Source organism: Carcharhinus amblyrhynchos, chromosome 6 (genome assembly GCF_965287045.1).
Source record: "Carcharhinus amblyrhynchos chromosome 6, sCarAmb.v2.hapA, whole genome shotgun sequence".
NCBI classification, from domain to species: Eukaryota; Metazoa; Chordata; class Chondrichthyes; order Carcharhiniformes; family Carcharhinidae; genus Carcharhinus; species Carcharhinus amblyrhynchos.
Window position 1 is genome coordinate 113,774,513 of NC_137329.1, and position 14,599 is coordinate 113,789,111.

The window sequence follows — 14,599 nt, forward strand, 5'->3', positions numbered from 1 at the left end:
CAGGGAAGAAGCTGTTTTAATTAATCATATTTATCATGAATGTGAAGCTTGATGGTGGTGCTGGATACCAGTCTGATGCTCGAGAGGGTTTATTTATTAGTATCACAAGTAGGCTTATATTAACACTGCAATAAAGTTACTGTGAAAATCCCCTAGCCGGCACACTCTGGGGCCTGTTCAGGTACACTGACGTGTTATAGTTGCCGACCAACTAGAGCCTGCAGAAGCCAGCATTGAGTCCACTACCTCATAAAAGCAACCAGCATAATAAAGGACACCATGCACCCTGGATATACTCCCTTCCACCTTCTTCTGTCAGGAAAAAGATACAAAAGTCTGAGGTCATGTACAAACCGACTCAAGAATAGCTTCTTCCCTGCTGCCATCAGACTTTTGAATGGACCAACCTCATATTAAGTTGATCTTTCTCTACACCCTAGCTATGACTGTAATGCTGTATTCTGCACCCTCTCCTTTCCTTCTCCCCTACGCACTCTATGAATGGCATGCTTTGTCTGTAATAATAAAAAAAGGGATATGGGGAGCAGGTGGGGAGATGGATTTGAGACCAGGGAGAGATCAACCATGATCTGATTGAATGGCAGAGCAGGTTCGAAGGGTTGAATTTGCCTACTTCTGCTCCTAATTCCTATGTTCCTATGTTCAGCGCACAAGAAACAATGCTCTTCACTGTATCCCAATAAGTGTGACAATAATAAATCCAATCAAATCAAATTGAAAAGTGAAGCTTGGTTACGAGCCAGAGACTGAACTGAATGATTGTGACAATCAAGCAAGTTTTAAAATTCATTAGAGAGAGAAAGAGAGAAAGGGGTCGGGTTGAGGTGGGGTGGTGGAAATGCATGGATAGATTAAGAAGAACCTGCTTCCTACTTTTCCTTGAATTTTGGCAGACTTCTTAAAACATTCTTGCAGACCTTGGATTGAGAAACCCTGGTTTAATGTTGGCTCTTGTAAATTCAATTTTTAGGAAAATCTCAACAAGCACAAGTGCACAAGGCAGAACGAAGGCTCAAAATTAGGAGGCATTTGATCGGATAAATAAGAAGAAAATGCTTCCAGTGGCATGAGGGTCAGTAACAGGGTGTGGGTGGCATGGTAGCATAGTGGTTAGCACTGCTGCCTCACAGCACATTCCAGCCTGGGGTCACTGTCCATGTGTGGAGTTTGCATGTTCTTCCCATGTCCGTGTGGGTTTCCTCCAGGTGCTCTGGTTTCTGCCAACAGTCCAAAGATGTGTGGGTTAGGTGGATGGGCCATGATAAATTGACCCTTAATGTCAGGGGGATTAGCAGGGTAAATATGTGGAGGTTACGGGGATAGGGCATGGGTGGGATTGTTTTCAGTGCAGGTTCGATGGGCTGAATGGCTTCACTCTGCACTGTCGGGATTCTATGAGACAGATTTAGAATAATCCCCAAAAGAAGGGGAGACGGGAATGTGTTTTACACAAGCAAGCAGTTGTTATGAAGTGGGATGCGTTGCCTGAAAAGATAATGGCAGTAGATAGCTTTACAAAGAGGAATTGGGTACATGCTTGAAAAGGAAAAGAGTTACAGGGAAATGAGTAGAGACCAAATTAATTGTAGAGCACTTTCAGACCAAGGAGAGATCAACCATGATCTGATTGAATGGCGGAGCAGGTTTGAAGGGTTGAATTTGCCTACTTCTGCTCCTAATTCCTATGTTCCTATGTTCACTGTATAGCGCACAAGAAACAAGAGCTCTTTCAGAGAGCTGGCACTACCATGATAGGCCAAGTGGCCCTCCTGTTCTAGACGATTCTATCATTCTCAATCTGTTGATGTATTCTCAGGCAGTGCAGGAGAATTGCTTTGTCAGGGTCAAGTCGGAAAGGCATTCATTAATGCTCAGGCGCTGAAAGCAAGCATGCAGGTACATCAGGCAATAAAGAAAGAAATTGATATGTTGGCATTCATAGCGAGAGGATTTAAATATAGGAATAGAGATGTTGGTAAGGCTAGAGCTTGTGTGCAGTTTTGGTGTCCTTATCTGAGGAAGGATGTCCTTGCTATAGAGGGAGTCCAGCGAAGGTTTACCAGGCTAATCCCTGTGATGGCAGGTCTGTCATATGAGAAGAGATTAAATCGGTTTGGATTATGTTCACTGAAGTTCAGACGAGTGAGTGGGGATCACATAGAAATTTATAAAGTCCTGAATGGATTAGATAGGTTTGATTCAGTAAGAATCTTCCCAGTGGTTGGGGGAGTCCAGAACTAGGTTTTAAATAAAGGTTAAACCTCTTAGGACTGAGGTGAGGAGAAATTTCCTCACCCACTGAGTGGTGAATATATGGAATTTACTACCACAGAAAGGGAGGCCAAAAGGTTGTGTAATTTTGAGAAGAAATTAGATATAGCTCTAGGGGCTAAAGAGATCAAGGGATATGGGGGGGAGGTGGGATCAGCATATTGAAGTTGATGATCAGCCCTGATCAAAATGAATGGTGGGACAGGCTCGGAGGGCCGAATGGCCTGCTCCTACTTCTAGTTTCTATGTTGGTATGTTTAACTTTGTACACAAAACTTGGTTCTTCCATATTCTGTACAGAAGCTTAATGGGAGAATTCTATGGGGCTATAGTGAACAGAACCTCTGTCCTATACTGAGAAATCCTCTTTTGAAATAAACTATAAAGCCAGTTTGACTGTACAAAACTGAGCTGAAGGAACGGGAAAACCTATTAATCTGTGTTAAGTTTATTGGTGTTCCAAGTAGGCTTACATTAACACCGCAATGAAGTTACTGTGAAAATCCCCTAGTCACCACACTCCAGTGCCTGTTAGGGTACAGTGAGGGAGAATTTAGCACAGCCAATTCACCTAACCGACACGTCTTTCAGACTGTGGGAGGAAACCGAAGCATCTGGAGGAAATCCATGCAGATACAGGGAGAACATTCAGACTCCACGCAGACAGTGACCCAAGCTGGGAATCGAACCCGGGTTACAAGCATTGCGAGGCAGCAGTGCTAACCACTGTGCCACCATAACTGGTTTGAGCCTTTTCCCTGTGTTATGTTCACCATGCAAGTAATCTGTGTCATTGGATGATGATGCACTATTGACTGTACAACATTCCAATCTGATTGTCTACAGATTAACTCTACTGAAACACCATTTGTCTTCACACTCGTCCCCTCTCCTACGCCCTCTCAGAAGAATTTATAAAATGATCGAACCACTATTGCACTTGACTATTCATGCATTTAATAACTTCTTCAGGGAATGAACTACATGTAACTCTTCAATAGATATCGCTAATGGAATCGTGAGCAGCAGATAGTCAATGACAGTGATCTGTGTGAGCAATCACTTTAACCAACTCTTCAATGTTAACTTTAGAAAGGGGCACACATGTGGAAAATTGGCTCTGGCACACACTTCTATTTGATAAATTGTTTTTAAACTTGCTAACCTATATTTTCACACACTGGATCCACCGTTTTTAGCTAAATAGCGGTGGTCGCGATAAAGTGTGTGAAAGAAAATCAGAACTTACAGAAAGGAAGGTCTCACCTTTCCTGCCCTGAGACCGGAAACTCCTGCCCGAGGTCAACGGATCTTTAAATGGTCTGTCAAATTGCCCAACCTGCCTTTGATGATTCCCATGGCGGGCGGTTCTGGAAAATTTACCCATAAATGTTTGCTCTGATTTCTTTCAGAAGCTGCCTGACTCGCTTTGTATTCCTGTCATTTTCTGAGTTTTGATACAATAAACTTCAGAAGAATTACTGGATTATTTTGACTCTCTTCATTTTATGAATCATAGAATCCCCATTGTGTAGAAGCAGGCCCATTGACACCGCACTGACTCGTCAACAAAGCATGCCACCCGGACCCGAATCCTGTAACCTCACATATTGAACCCACTAATCCCTCTAACCTGGGACACTAAAGGGCAATTCAGCATGGCCAACCACCATAACCCGCACCTCTTTGGACTGTGGGAGGAAACCTATACAGACACAGGGACAATGTGCAAACTCCACACAGACAATCAAAAACCCAGCTTGCAGGCACAGCAGGTGGTCAGGAAGGTGAATGGGATGCTGGCCTTCATCGCGAGGGGGATTGAATATAAAAGTAGGGAGGTCTTGCTGCGGCTGTATAGGGCATTGGTGAGGCCGCAGCTGGAGTACTGTGTGCAGTTTTTGGGCGCCGCACCTGCGCAAGGATATTTTGGCCTTGGAGGGAGTGCAGAGGAGGTTTACTAGGCTGATGCCGGAGATGAGGGTGTTGAGCTATGAGGAGAGGCTGAATAAATTAGGCTTGTACTCGTTAGAGTTTAGAAGAATGAGGGGAGATCTCATTGAGACGTATAAGATGATGAATGGGATGGATAGGATAGAGGTGGAGAGACTCTTCCTGCTCAGAAAGGATAGTAGGACTAGGGGGCACAGCCTCAAGATAAAGGGGGGGGCGGTTTAGAACGGAGTTGAGGAGGAACTTCTTCACTCAAAGGGTGGTGAATCTCTGGAATTCTCTGCCCGTTGAAGTGGTGGAGGCTACCTCGCTAAATATTTTTAAGACGCGGGTTGATGGGTTTTTGATAAGAGAGGGGATTAAGGGTTATGGGGAGAGGGCGGGAATGTGGAACTGAGCCAAGACAGATCAGCCATGATCTTATTGAATGGCGGGGCAGGCTCGAAGGGCTAGTTGGCCTACTCCTGCTCCTATTTCATATGTTCTTATGTAATCAACCATGGCCAGATTGAACTTGGGTCCCTGGCACTGTGCCACTGTGCTTTGGGTGGGGGACGGGGCGAGGGGAGAAGGTGGAAAATCACTGGTATAGTTTAGATGAAGGAACTTGCACATTGCTATTCTTGGTGGCCACGTCTGGATGCTCAGACTGAGGAAAAAGTGAGACAGTGTCAATCCTGTTCATAAATAAAAAATACACTACGTTGCCTCCTTTACCTCTTTGGGAGCGGCCTAAAATGCCATAGCAACAATTGCATGTAGATTTTACTGGTCCATTTGAGGGATACATATTCTTACTCATAATTGATGCACACTCAAAGTGGCCAGAAGCTGTTACCATGAGATGTGCTACATCTAAACAAAACATTGAAAAACTTGCTGAAATTTTTGCCAGATTTGGTAAACCATAACAGATAGTTATTAATAATGTTTCCCAGTTTATTTCACAAGAGTTTGAGGATTATCTCAACATAAATGATATTCAGCGCATAAAATCAGCACCTTATCATCCCTCAACCAATGGATTAGCTGAAAGATTTGTATAATCTTTGAAATATTCTCTAAAAGCTTCAATAGAGCAAGGTTTGTTCTCTCATCACGTGAATAGCTTCTTGGCAACTTAAAGAAACACTACTTATGTGATTATCCAAAGTTCACCTGCATTGCTACTCTTAAAGAGAAAATTGAGAACTATGTTTTATTTGTTATTCTCTCTAGAAACTTCAGAGATATTACAGCATCAACAACAATCTCAAGTTGCTAGATGAGAAGTGAGGGCAAAACAGCCCTCATTTCAACTAGGAGATTGTGTGTTAGTGCATAATTATGCCATGAATGAGAAATTGGCACCAGCCAAAGGTTTAGCAAAATCTGGATCCAATTTCTTACTAAAGCAAGTTCAAACCAAAGATGAGTTAGTTTGGTGATGCTATACTGACCAATTACTATCATCTCAAAATGATTTATCAGAATCATTTCCAATAGTTCCAACTTCTTCAGTCCCTAGCATTGTAAATATGACTACAGAAAACTTAGTTGAATCTGAGTTGCCTCCTATACTACAAACTTAGTTGCAAGAGAAGACGAGTCGACTTAAGTTCTAGGGTCAAGGACAGTCAAACTCCAGAACGTTGTATTTAACTAAAAATAAATAGACCTCCCCCAGATCGATCACCTTTTTGATTGTGTATAATGGTTAATGGTACATAGTACAGTGTTGAGATCATTAACGATCGTATGTATAACATCACAATAATTTGTTGTCGTGACCTCAGAATTAAAGGGGAATAGATGTTATATATTTAAAAAGGTTGCATGATTGCTTTAAGAGCTGATCACATGATTTGATGCCATTAGGGTGTTGCACAGGCTGCTATTTTCATTTCAGTTTGTACTCTGTACAGGCAAGAGGGTGGCATGGTGGCACATTATTTAGCACTGCTGCCTCACAGCACCAGGGACATGGGCTCAATTCCCACCTTGGGTCACAGCTTGTGTGGAGTTTGCACATTCTCCCTGTGTTTGCATGGGTTTCTTCCAGGTGCTCCAGTTTCTTCCCACAGTCCGAAAGACGTGCTGGCTAGGTGCATTGGCCGTGCTACATTTGCCCTCAGTGTACCCGAACAGGCGCCAGAGTGTGGCGACTAGGGGATTTTCACAGTAGCTTCATTGCAGTGTTAATCTAAGCCCATTTATAACACTAACAATTAAAATTAGAATACATTTGTTGTTGTTTGTTCGAATCTTTATGTGCAAAACACAGCCATTTCTTTTGATGTAAAACCCACAAGCCCTAACGTAAATTGGACATTACACAGGGTTAATATGGTGAGTCTAAACTCAATGAAGCAGATGCCTTCCCCCGTATGAAAGAGGTGGTGTGGTCACGCCAACTGGCAATGATCAACAAGGTGACTTTGGGAAGAAAGACTTTAGCTGAACTGTTGTCCGGACTTTTAAAGTGTGGAGTCATTAAGTTTCATATTAGAAAGCCGTACTTTCTGCGAGCATATTCTTCTGACAGTTGCAGCAAAAATATATTAATCAGACAGAAACATACATAGTCTGGCCAATGCACTTGAGTGTTGGTGAATTGCTTTAAATCAGGAACTTGTAACATCAATGGCATATTGATTTCTTGCAACTTGAGACTGAAATGTGCGTTTGTCAGATTTTTTTTGTCACCAGGAAGACAAAGAACGCAGCTATAAGCACTGCACCACAGTGTTTAGACAGTGGAGGAAAGAAAATCCACCAAACCATTTAATTCAAGTCTCCTGGAAAGTGTTAAAAGTGTCAGCCAAAGATATCTTGGCAGCACTTACCTTTACAATGAGTGCCATTGCCAGTATATCCTGGTTTGCAGATGCAGCTGTGACCTCCGACAGTATTAAAACACAAAGCATTCTCATCACAGCTGTGTTGCATTGTGCTGCATTCATCATGATCTGACAGGGAAAGAAATAATCTGCATCAAAATAAACTCAATTATGGTCAAAGTGCATTTCCGAAATTCACATCAAAATGAATATTTTTCAATTTTCCATTGGCCACATGGTGAAAAATTCCAAATGGCAACATATCCATAGAATCCCTACAGTGCAGAAGGAGGCCATTCAGCCCATCAAACCTACACTGACAACAATCCCACCCAGGCCCTATCCACACATATTTACCCACTAATTTCCCCTAACCTAGACATCTTGGGACACTAAGCAGCAATTTAGCATGGCCAATCCACCTAACCTGCACATCTTTGGAGTGTGGGAGAAAACTGGAGCACCTGGAGGAAACCCATGCCGACATGGGGAGAATGTGCAAACTCCACACAGACTCGTCACTGAGGCCAGAGTCAAACCCGAGTCACTGGTACTATGAGGCAGCAGTGCTAACACTGTGCTACTGTGCATCAACTTTGAGCAATTCTCATCTACCACACAACCATCTGGCATTCTTCAAGAAAAATATAAATATCTATTCTTATTTTGCAGCAGGATTTTTAATTTGTATGTTCAAACGCAAACAGCTGGTCTCCCGTGAGCTTATTAATGTTTAGCCGCTGGCCTGACCTCACCCTTTTTAAAGTCACTATGCACAGTGCCATGTGAGATGCTTGATTAGAGATTCCCTTCTGCAGATGGAAGTTTCTTTCGATTGTCAGCTTCCCTTCTTGTCACTTCACAAACGTTCGAGGTATAAAATTGTTCAGTTGTGATCTGTTAAGGCTTTCAACAAGGTATGTGGGCCACTCAAAACTTGTATGCAATTAGATTTCTTTTATTCATTCAGGGGATGTTGGCATCATAGGCTAGGCCAGTATTTATTGTCCAATATTGAGGACATTTGAGAGTCAACCACATTGCTGTGGCTCTGGATTCACATGAAGGCCAGACCAGGTAAGGGTGGCAGATTTCCTTCCCTACAAGACGTTAGTGAATCAGATGGGGTTTTACAACATTTGACAATGGTTTCATGGTCATCAGCAGATTCTTCATCCCAGATTTTTATTGAATTTAAATTTCACTATCTACCATGGTGGGATTCGAATCCATGTCCCAAGAGCATTACTCTGGGTCTCTAGATTACTAGTCCAGGGACAATACCACTACAACACCATCTCCCCACTCTCTATGCAGAGACAGACAGCTTAGAAGATAGGCTAAAGTAGCAATCTCATACTGCTTATGGCACAATGGTTTGCTCTGCAGCCTTACAGCATCTGGGACCTGGATTCAATTCTTGGCTTGGGTCATTGTCTATGTGGAGTTTGCACGTTCTCCCTGTATCTGCTGGGTTTCCTCTGGATGCTCCGGTTTTCTCCCACAGTCTGAAGATGGTTGGGTGGATTGGCCATGCTAAAATTGCACCTTAGTGTCAGGGGGACAAGCTAGGGTAAATATGTGGGGTTATGGGGATAGGTCCTGGATGGGATTGTGGTGAGTGCAGAACCGATGGGCCAAATGGCCTCCTTTTGCACTGTAGGAATTCTGCGATTCTAATTGACTGTCTTGTTTTTTGCTGTTGCTTCCCAGGATGTGGGTTACGTTTATTGCCTATTCTGGTTGCTATAACAACTGTGAGACTTTTTAACTTTCTTCAGTGGGTGCTAACAGCTAATCACGCCTTGTGAACACGAACCACATTTAAGTTGGGTGAGGCTGGGGTGAAAGATGAAACATCCTGAAGAACCATTAATGAACCCTGTTCATTTTTATGACAACCTGACAACATTTCCTAGTGCTGATGAAGAAAATACAACAATTATTGAATTCAATTCACAACTGGGTTTGAGCGGCTTGGGTGGCTTTTATTTTGATTTTCTTGTGCCTGACTTGGATCATAATGTGGGACATTGACATAAACTCGGGTGATAAGTTCACATTGTACAGCATGCCTGAGTTCCAAGTGCTGCACCATCTGTAAACCTAATTATTTCTTTAATCCTTAAATAAATTTGATTATTCACAGATATATATATATATATATACAATTTGGCCAATCCTTTTAAATCTGCCCTTCATTATCTCATGTGTCACGCTATGGAATCAAGTGTAACACATTAGGTATCAACAGCACACATATGAGAGCTGACGCCCCCCTCCATCAACACCATCACCCTCACCCTCCTGTCACGTAAAGCCTGTGTGTTGGCGAATAATGTCGCCAAAGGGCAACATCTCAGAGGGATCGGTGAGGACTAAGATGGAATCCTGCGGTACACAGGAGTTGAAAGTCAACAGGACACACCACTCCTTGAGATGTGCCGCATTCAAGAACAGAGCATTATGGAATAGGAGCTATGGAGCCATCAAGCACACAAAAAGTCACTTAGTGTGCCAGTGGCAACTTTAAACCAGACTGCAATGCCATGAACAGAACTGGCTGAAAGGACTCTAACTAAAGAGGTTGGCACAGATTGCATTCTAGAACAATAGAGAATGACCAGCTTGGAAGGCAGGCAGTACGTGGACAGAATGCTGAAGGAAGCTTTTTAAGGGAGATTTGTGTGTATATGTATATGTCTCTATATCTATATACTATATATATTTCATGTTGCTCCATAACCAAACTAAATTAACATTTTACAGTGTTTAAACATAGATCTTCTATGAATCATGCACAATTGAAGCTGAATTTTATTATTTGGATCTTGAGCTTAAAAGTGATAGGTCTTTCTGATTTTTCTTCTGAAACAAGGTATTATGAAACAGGCCCAATGTCAATGTGACGGATTTGACTTTGAATTCGCTCTCTGCTCTCTTGCCTCTTGTTTCAGATGCTGGGATGGTAGTCACACTTTAAACATAATTCACTGCCTTTTTGAATATTTGGAATATAATAATGTGTTTGATATTGGATTGTGATGGTTTAGTTCTCAATCTCATTACATTATTGTAATGCCACTGCACAGCAGCAGGAATGAAAATATCTGCTACCTGTGTGTCAAAATAAGTTATAAATCAAAGATCAAAATGCTGACGTCAGTTGATAAAACCAGAAGAAGCACAGCTTTGTTTAATAACATGACCAAGAAAAAGGTTTTATTAATTTTATACTTTCCATCTCAGTTAAGCTTCTCCACAATACCAAGAACTTGCATTTATGTGTACATCCATCAACATTGCAAGACACCCTGAGAATGCGAGCAAAAGAAATGTGAGACCCAGCTGCACAAGGAGAGATTCGTACACATGATCAAAATATTGGTTGAGGAGGTAAGTTTAAGGAGTGACTTAAATGATGAGAGAGAGGTGGAGTGGTTTAGAGAGTGGGCTTTGAAGGATGGGACGGAGGCAGGTGAAGGCATAACCACAATCACTGGAATGATTAAAATAGAAGTTGTGCAAGGGACCAGAATGCAGGAACGCTGTCAGGCCAGAGGAGGTTACAAAGATAGGGATAGGCAAATTGTCTCAGGGCTTGCAGTCATCAGGGAATTATTAACAAAAAAGGAGAACTATTATTTAACAGCACAAAAATATGGAATGTAATGGAGTCATAGGCTGGAATTTTACCAGAAAACGGCACTCTCCATTGGCCTCAGGCTGGATTGTACGGTGAACCTACCAGTAAAATTCCACCCACAGAATCATAGAGGTTTACAACATGGAAATAGGCCCTCAGACCAACATGTCCTTGCTGCCCTTTTTGTTAATCACTAAGTTAGTCCCAGTTTCCTGCGTTTGGCCCATATCCCTCCATACCCCATCTTACCCATGTAACTGTCTAAATGTTTTTTAAAAGACAAGATTGTATCCGCCTCTACTACTACTTCTGACCACTTGTTCCAAACACTCACCAACTCTCTGTGTGAAAAAATTGCCCCCTGGACCCTTTTGTATCTCTCCCCTCTTGCCTTAAACCTATGTCTTCTAGCTTTAGATTTCCCTACCTTTGGGAAAAGATGTTGACTATCTAGCTGATCGATACCCCTCATTATTTTATAGACCATCTCTCAGATCATCCTTATGTCTCCTACGCTCCAGAGAAAGAAAGTCCCAGTCTATCCAGCCTCTCCTTATAACTGAAACCATCAAGTCCTGGTGACATCCTAGTATATCTTTTCTGCACTCTTTCAAGTTTAATAATATCCTTTCTATGACAAGATGACCAGAACTTTACACAGTATTCCAAGTGCGGCAGAATGTAACTGCAGTCTTCCCTTTCAGGGTTGCAACTAGACCAATGGCCTGCACTCAAGCAGCCTATTTTCAAACACAAACTCCTGAACTCTCAGTTGTCTTTTGTTAACCAGTAAAACTCAAAAGAGGCAAATCGCAGATGGCTTTTTAAGGAAAAAATGTAGTTCTAAGGATAGGATTATGAAGTGCAGTGAAGAAAATCCTGCCAGATTATGTAGCATATTATTCTAGTATGACTAATCTATGCTTTCCACTCCAGTTTTTATTTTTTTTTAATGGAAACAAAGATACGAAGGAACATCTGATTTGAAAAATGCTTTCTTTTCAAAAGACAAAAGCTACATATCTGCAGGAAGGATAAGAGTTGGAAGTAAAACCAGATGGACACAAAATTGCTGACACATTAAAAAGGTTAAGACATCATTCTTTTTAAGAAATCCAAAATCCCAGTTATTTACTGAAAGAATTGAGCCACTAGGTTCGACAGTTTAAAGTGAAGTAATGTTTATTGTACAAGAGTCAAACAAAGCAAATTAAATACTATCTGGGATAACCACCCAGAATCAGCATCAGTTAAACATGAATTAGCAAGAAAATTGTGGGTCATAATTAGCAGATACTACCTTGTTAAGACTAGGGGCAGGGTTCTCTTGAGTTTCATGTGCTGTCTTCACCAAGAATAGCAAAAGTGTGCAGAACCTCCTCAACTGGGTCTGGATATCAACAGGTCTAGATGGTGTAAATCCACCAATGTTACCTTCATGTGACAAATAGCTGCTACAACTGTATATTTGCCTATTCTCAGCTTCTGGATCTAGCCTCCATCTACTTCAGCCTGCCTGTACTGCACCAATGGAATCATCATCCGAGCTCTGTTTGCTTCATGTCCTTTTATGCAATATCAACCAATTTTAGTTTTCTTTCCAGAAGATGGATAGGATAGAGGTGGAAAGACTCTTCCCGCTCAAAAAAGACAATAGGACTAGGGGGCAACAGCCTCAAGATAAAAGGGGGCGGTTTAGAACGGAGTTGAGGAGGAACTTCTTCACTCAAAGGGTGGTAAATCTCTGGAATTCTCTGCCCGTTGAAGTGGTGGAGGCTGCCTCGCTAAATATTTTTAAGACGCGGGTTGATGGGTTTTTGATAGGAGAGGGGATTAAAGGTTATGGGGAGAGGGCGGGAAAGTGGAACTGAGCAGCGACAGATCAGCCATGATCTTATTGAATGGCGGGGCAGGCTCGAAGGGCTGGATGGCCTACTCCTGCTCCTATTTCTTATGTTCTTATGTTCTTAAGTTTTGGTTTCTAATTGCAGTTTTGAGTATCCTTAGAGACCGGAAGGCTCTGTTTCCTATTTCTGCTTGTCTTTTTAGCATTGGAATCTGTCTCAAATAGAAACAGGCTTTGACACTATGGATTCTATGACAGGCTTACCAGGGTGCTGACATGCTGATATTGGGCCATTTTTCTCAGGCATTACAAAACAATCCTTAATCTAAAATAGAACCCAAAAATGTTTCCTTTTTTAGAGCATCCTCCATTGGTCCCTTCAAAGATTGTTGGTTAGATCACTCAATGCCCAGCACACATGAGGCTGACCTGCATGGTGCAGGCCCCACCCACTCCAGGAATTGGCATCCCACAGCTGCACGGGACCCTGAATAGTTGGCATGTTTTGGACAGGAGTGTTGGCTGCTTATTTATAGGCCTATCTGACATTGGAATCAGGCAAGAGAATAGGTTTGTAAGTGACCCATTAGATGTTCATCTGCCTCAGCAATTTTCAGGCAATTAACAGGGGGCAATGATTGAAAATTAATTGATGTATATTTTCATGTTTTTCAGTCTGCCCATTCTTCTACTTTTTCATTGAATTTAATACTTTCATGCATTGTTCTCTGCTATCGTTTATTGCCAGATTTTAACTTATAAGATTTTGTCTCCAAATCCTCTCAGAATTTCCTTGGTATAGCATACTGAACTGTCATCTTTTTGTATCGATTTGATTCCAGCCATCTTGTTTCTGGTACACTGGTTAGCACTGCTGCCTCACAGTACCAGGGGCTTAGGTTCGCTTCCCGGCTTGGGTGACTGTCTGTGTGGAGTTTGCACGTTCTCCCCGTGTCTGCATGGTTTCCTCTGGGTGCTCTGATTTCCTCCAACAGTTCGAAAGATATGCTGGTTAGGTGCATTGGCCACGCTAAATTCTCCCTCAGTGTACCCGAACAGGCACTGGAGGGTGGCAATGAGGGGGATTTCACAGTAACATTTTTTAAAAGGTTTATTAACACTGCAATGAAGCTACTGTGAAATTCCCCAAGTCACCATACTCCGGCGCCTGTTTAGGTCAATGCACCAACCAGCACGTCTTTCAGACTATGGGAGGAAACTGGAGCACCCAAAGGAAACCCACGCAGACACAGGTAGAATGTGCAAACTCCACACAGACAGTGACCCAAGCTTAGGAATCAAGCCTGGATCCCTGGCGCTGTGAGGCAGCAGTGCTAACCACTGTGCCACCATGCTACCCACTTCATTGTAGGGTTAATGTAGGCCAACTTGTGACTAATAAATAAACTTTAACTCTAACCGCTGTTACTTTTATCACACAATCTTGATTTGAAAACTCATTTTAGTTTGAAACTCACAATAAACCCCATTGGTTGCAGTGCCTTCTAAGAAATACATTTACTGACTGCAGACCATTTTTCTAAGTTCTTAGAATATATTGTGCCTCATGCCACCTGATCAGTGAAAACATTATCTCATCAAAACAAGTGTTCTCTTTAAAATCGACAAAAATTTGCAAACTATGGTGATAGTGCACAGGGAAGGTGCTTTGTACAAAATGCACTGGCCAGTAGCCATACTTGGCATCAAGCTTTGATAAGAGTGTTGCACCTGCAAATCTTAGATTTAACTCTTCTGATATATGTATTTTGTAAGGACAATGTTTCAAAGCTGCATTTAAATTTTGTGGATTGAGGCATACACTAAATGATCTGTCCTTCTTTATGTCACACATGATTGAACTGTACCATTTGGTGTGCACTTGTATTTTTCTAAAGGTTCTGTCTTTCTCCATTTCGTCTCGTTTGATCTTTAATTTGTCTTGTAAATGGATGTTACACATATCGTGATGGATCAGTTGATATACTCGCAATCTCCTGCAAGTGTAATGTTGCAGCTCCCTTGAAACTGCCAATTTTGTCA

General features: G+C 42.0%; 1 protein-coding gene across 1 annotated transcript in view; it reads right to left on the bottom strand.

The window, feature by feature from the left end:
- Nucleotides 1-14,599, bottom strand: part of LOC145344551 (protein kinase C-binding protein NELL2-like) — a 284,248-nt gene that overhangs the window by 98,906 nt on the left and 170,743 nt on the right. Inside the window, exon 14 of the mRNA XM_080191747.1 lies at nucleotides 7,071-7,193. Within this exon, the coding sequence (XP_080047873.1) occupies nucleotides 7,071-7,193 (123 nt within the window). The remainder of the gene's footprint in view (nucleotides 1-7,070; nucleotides 7,194-14,599) is intronic.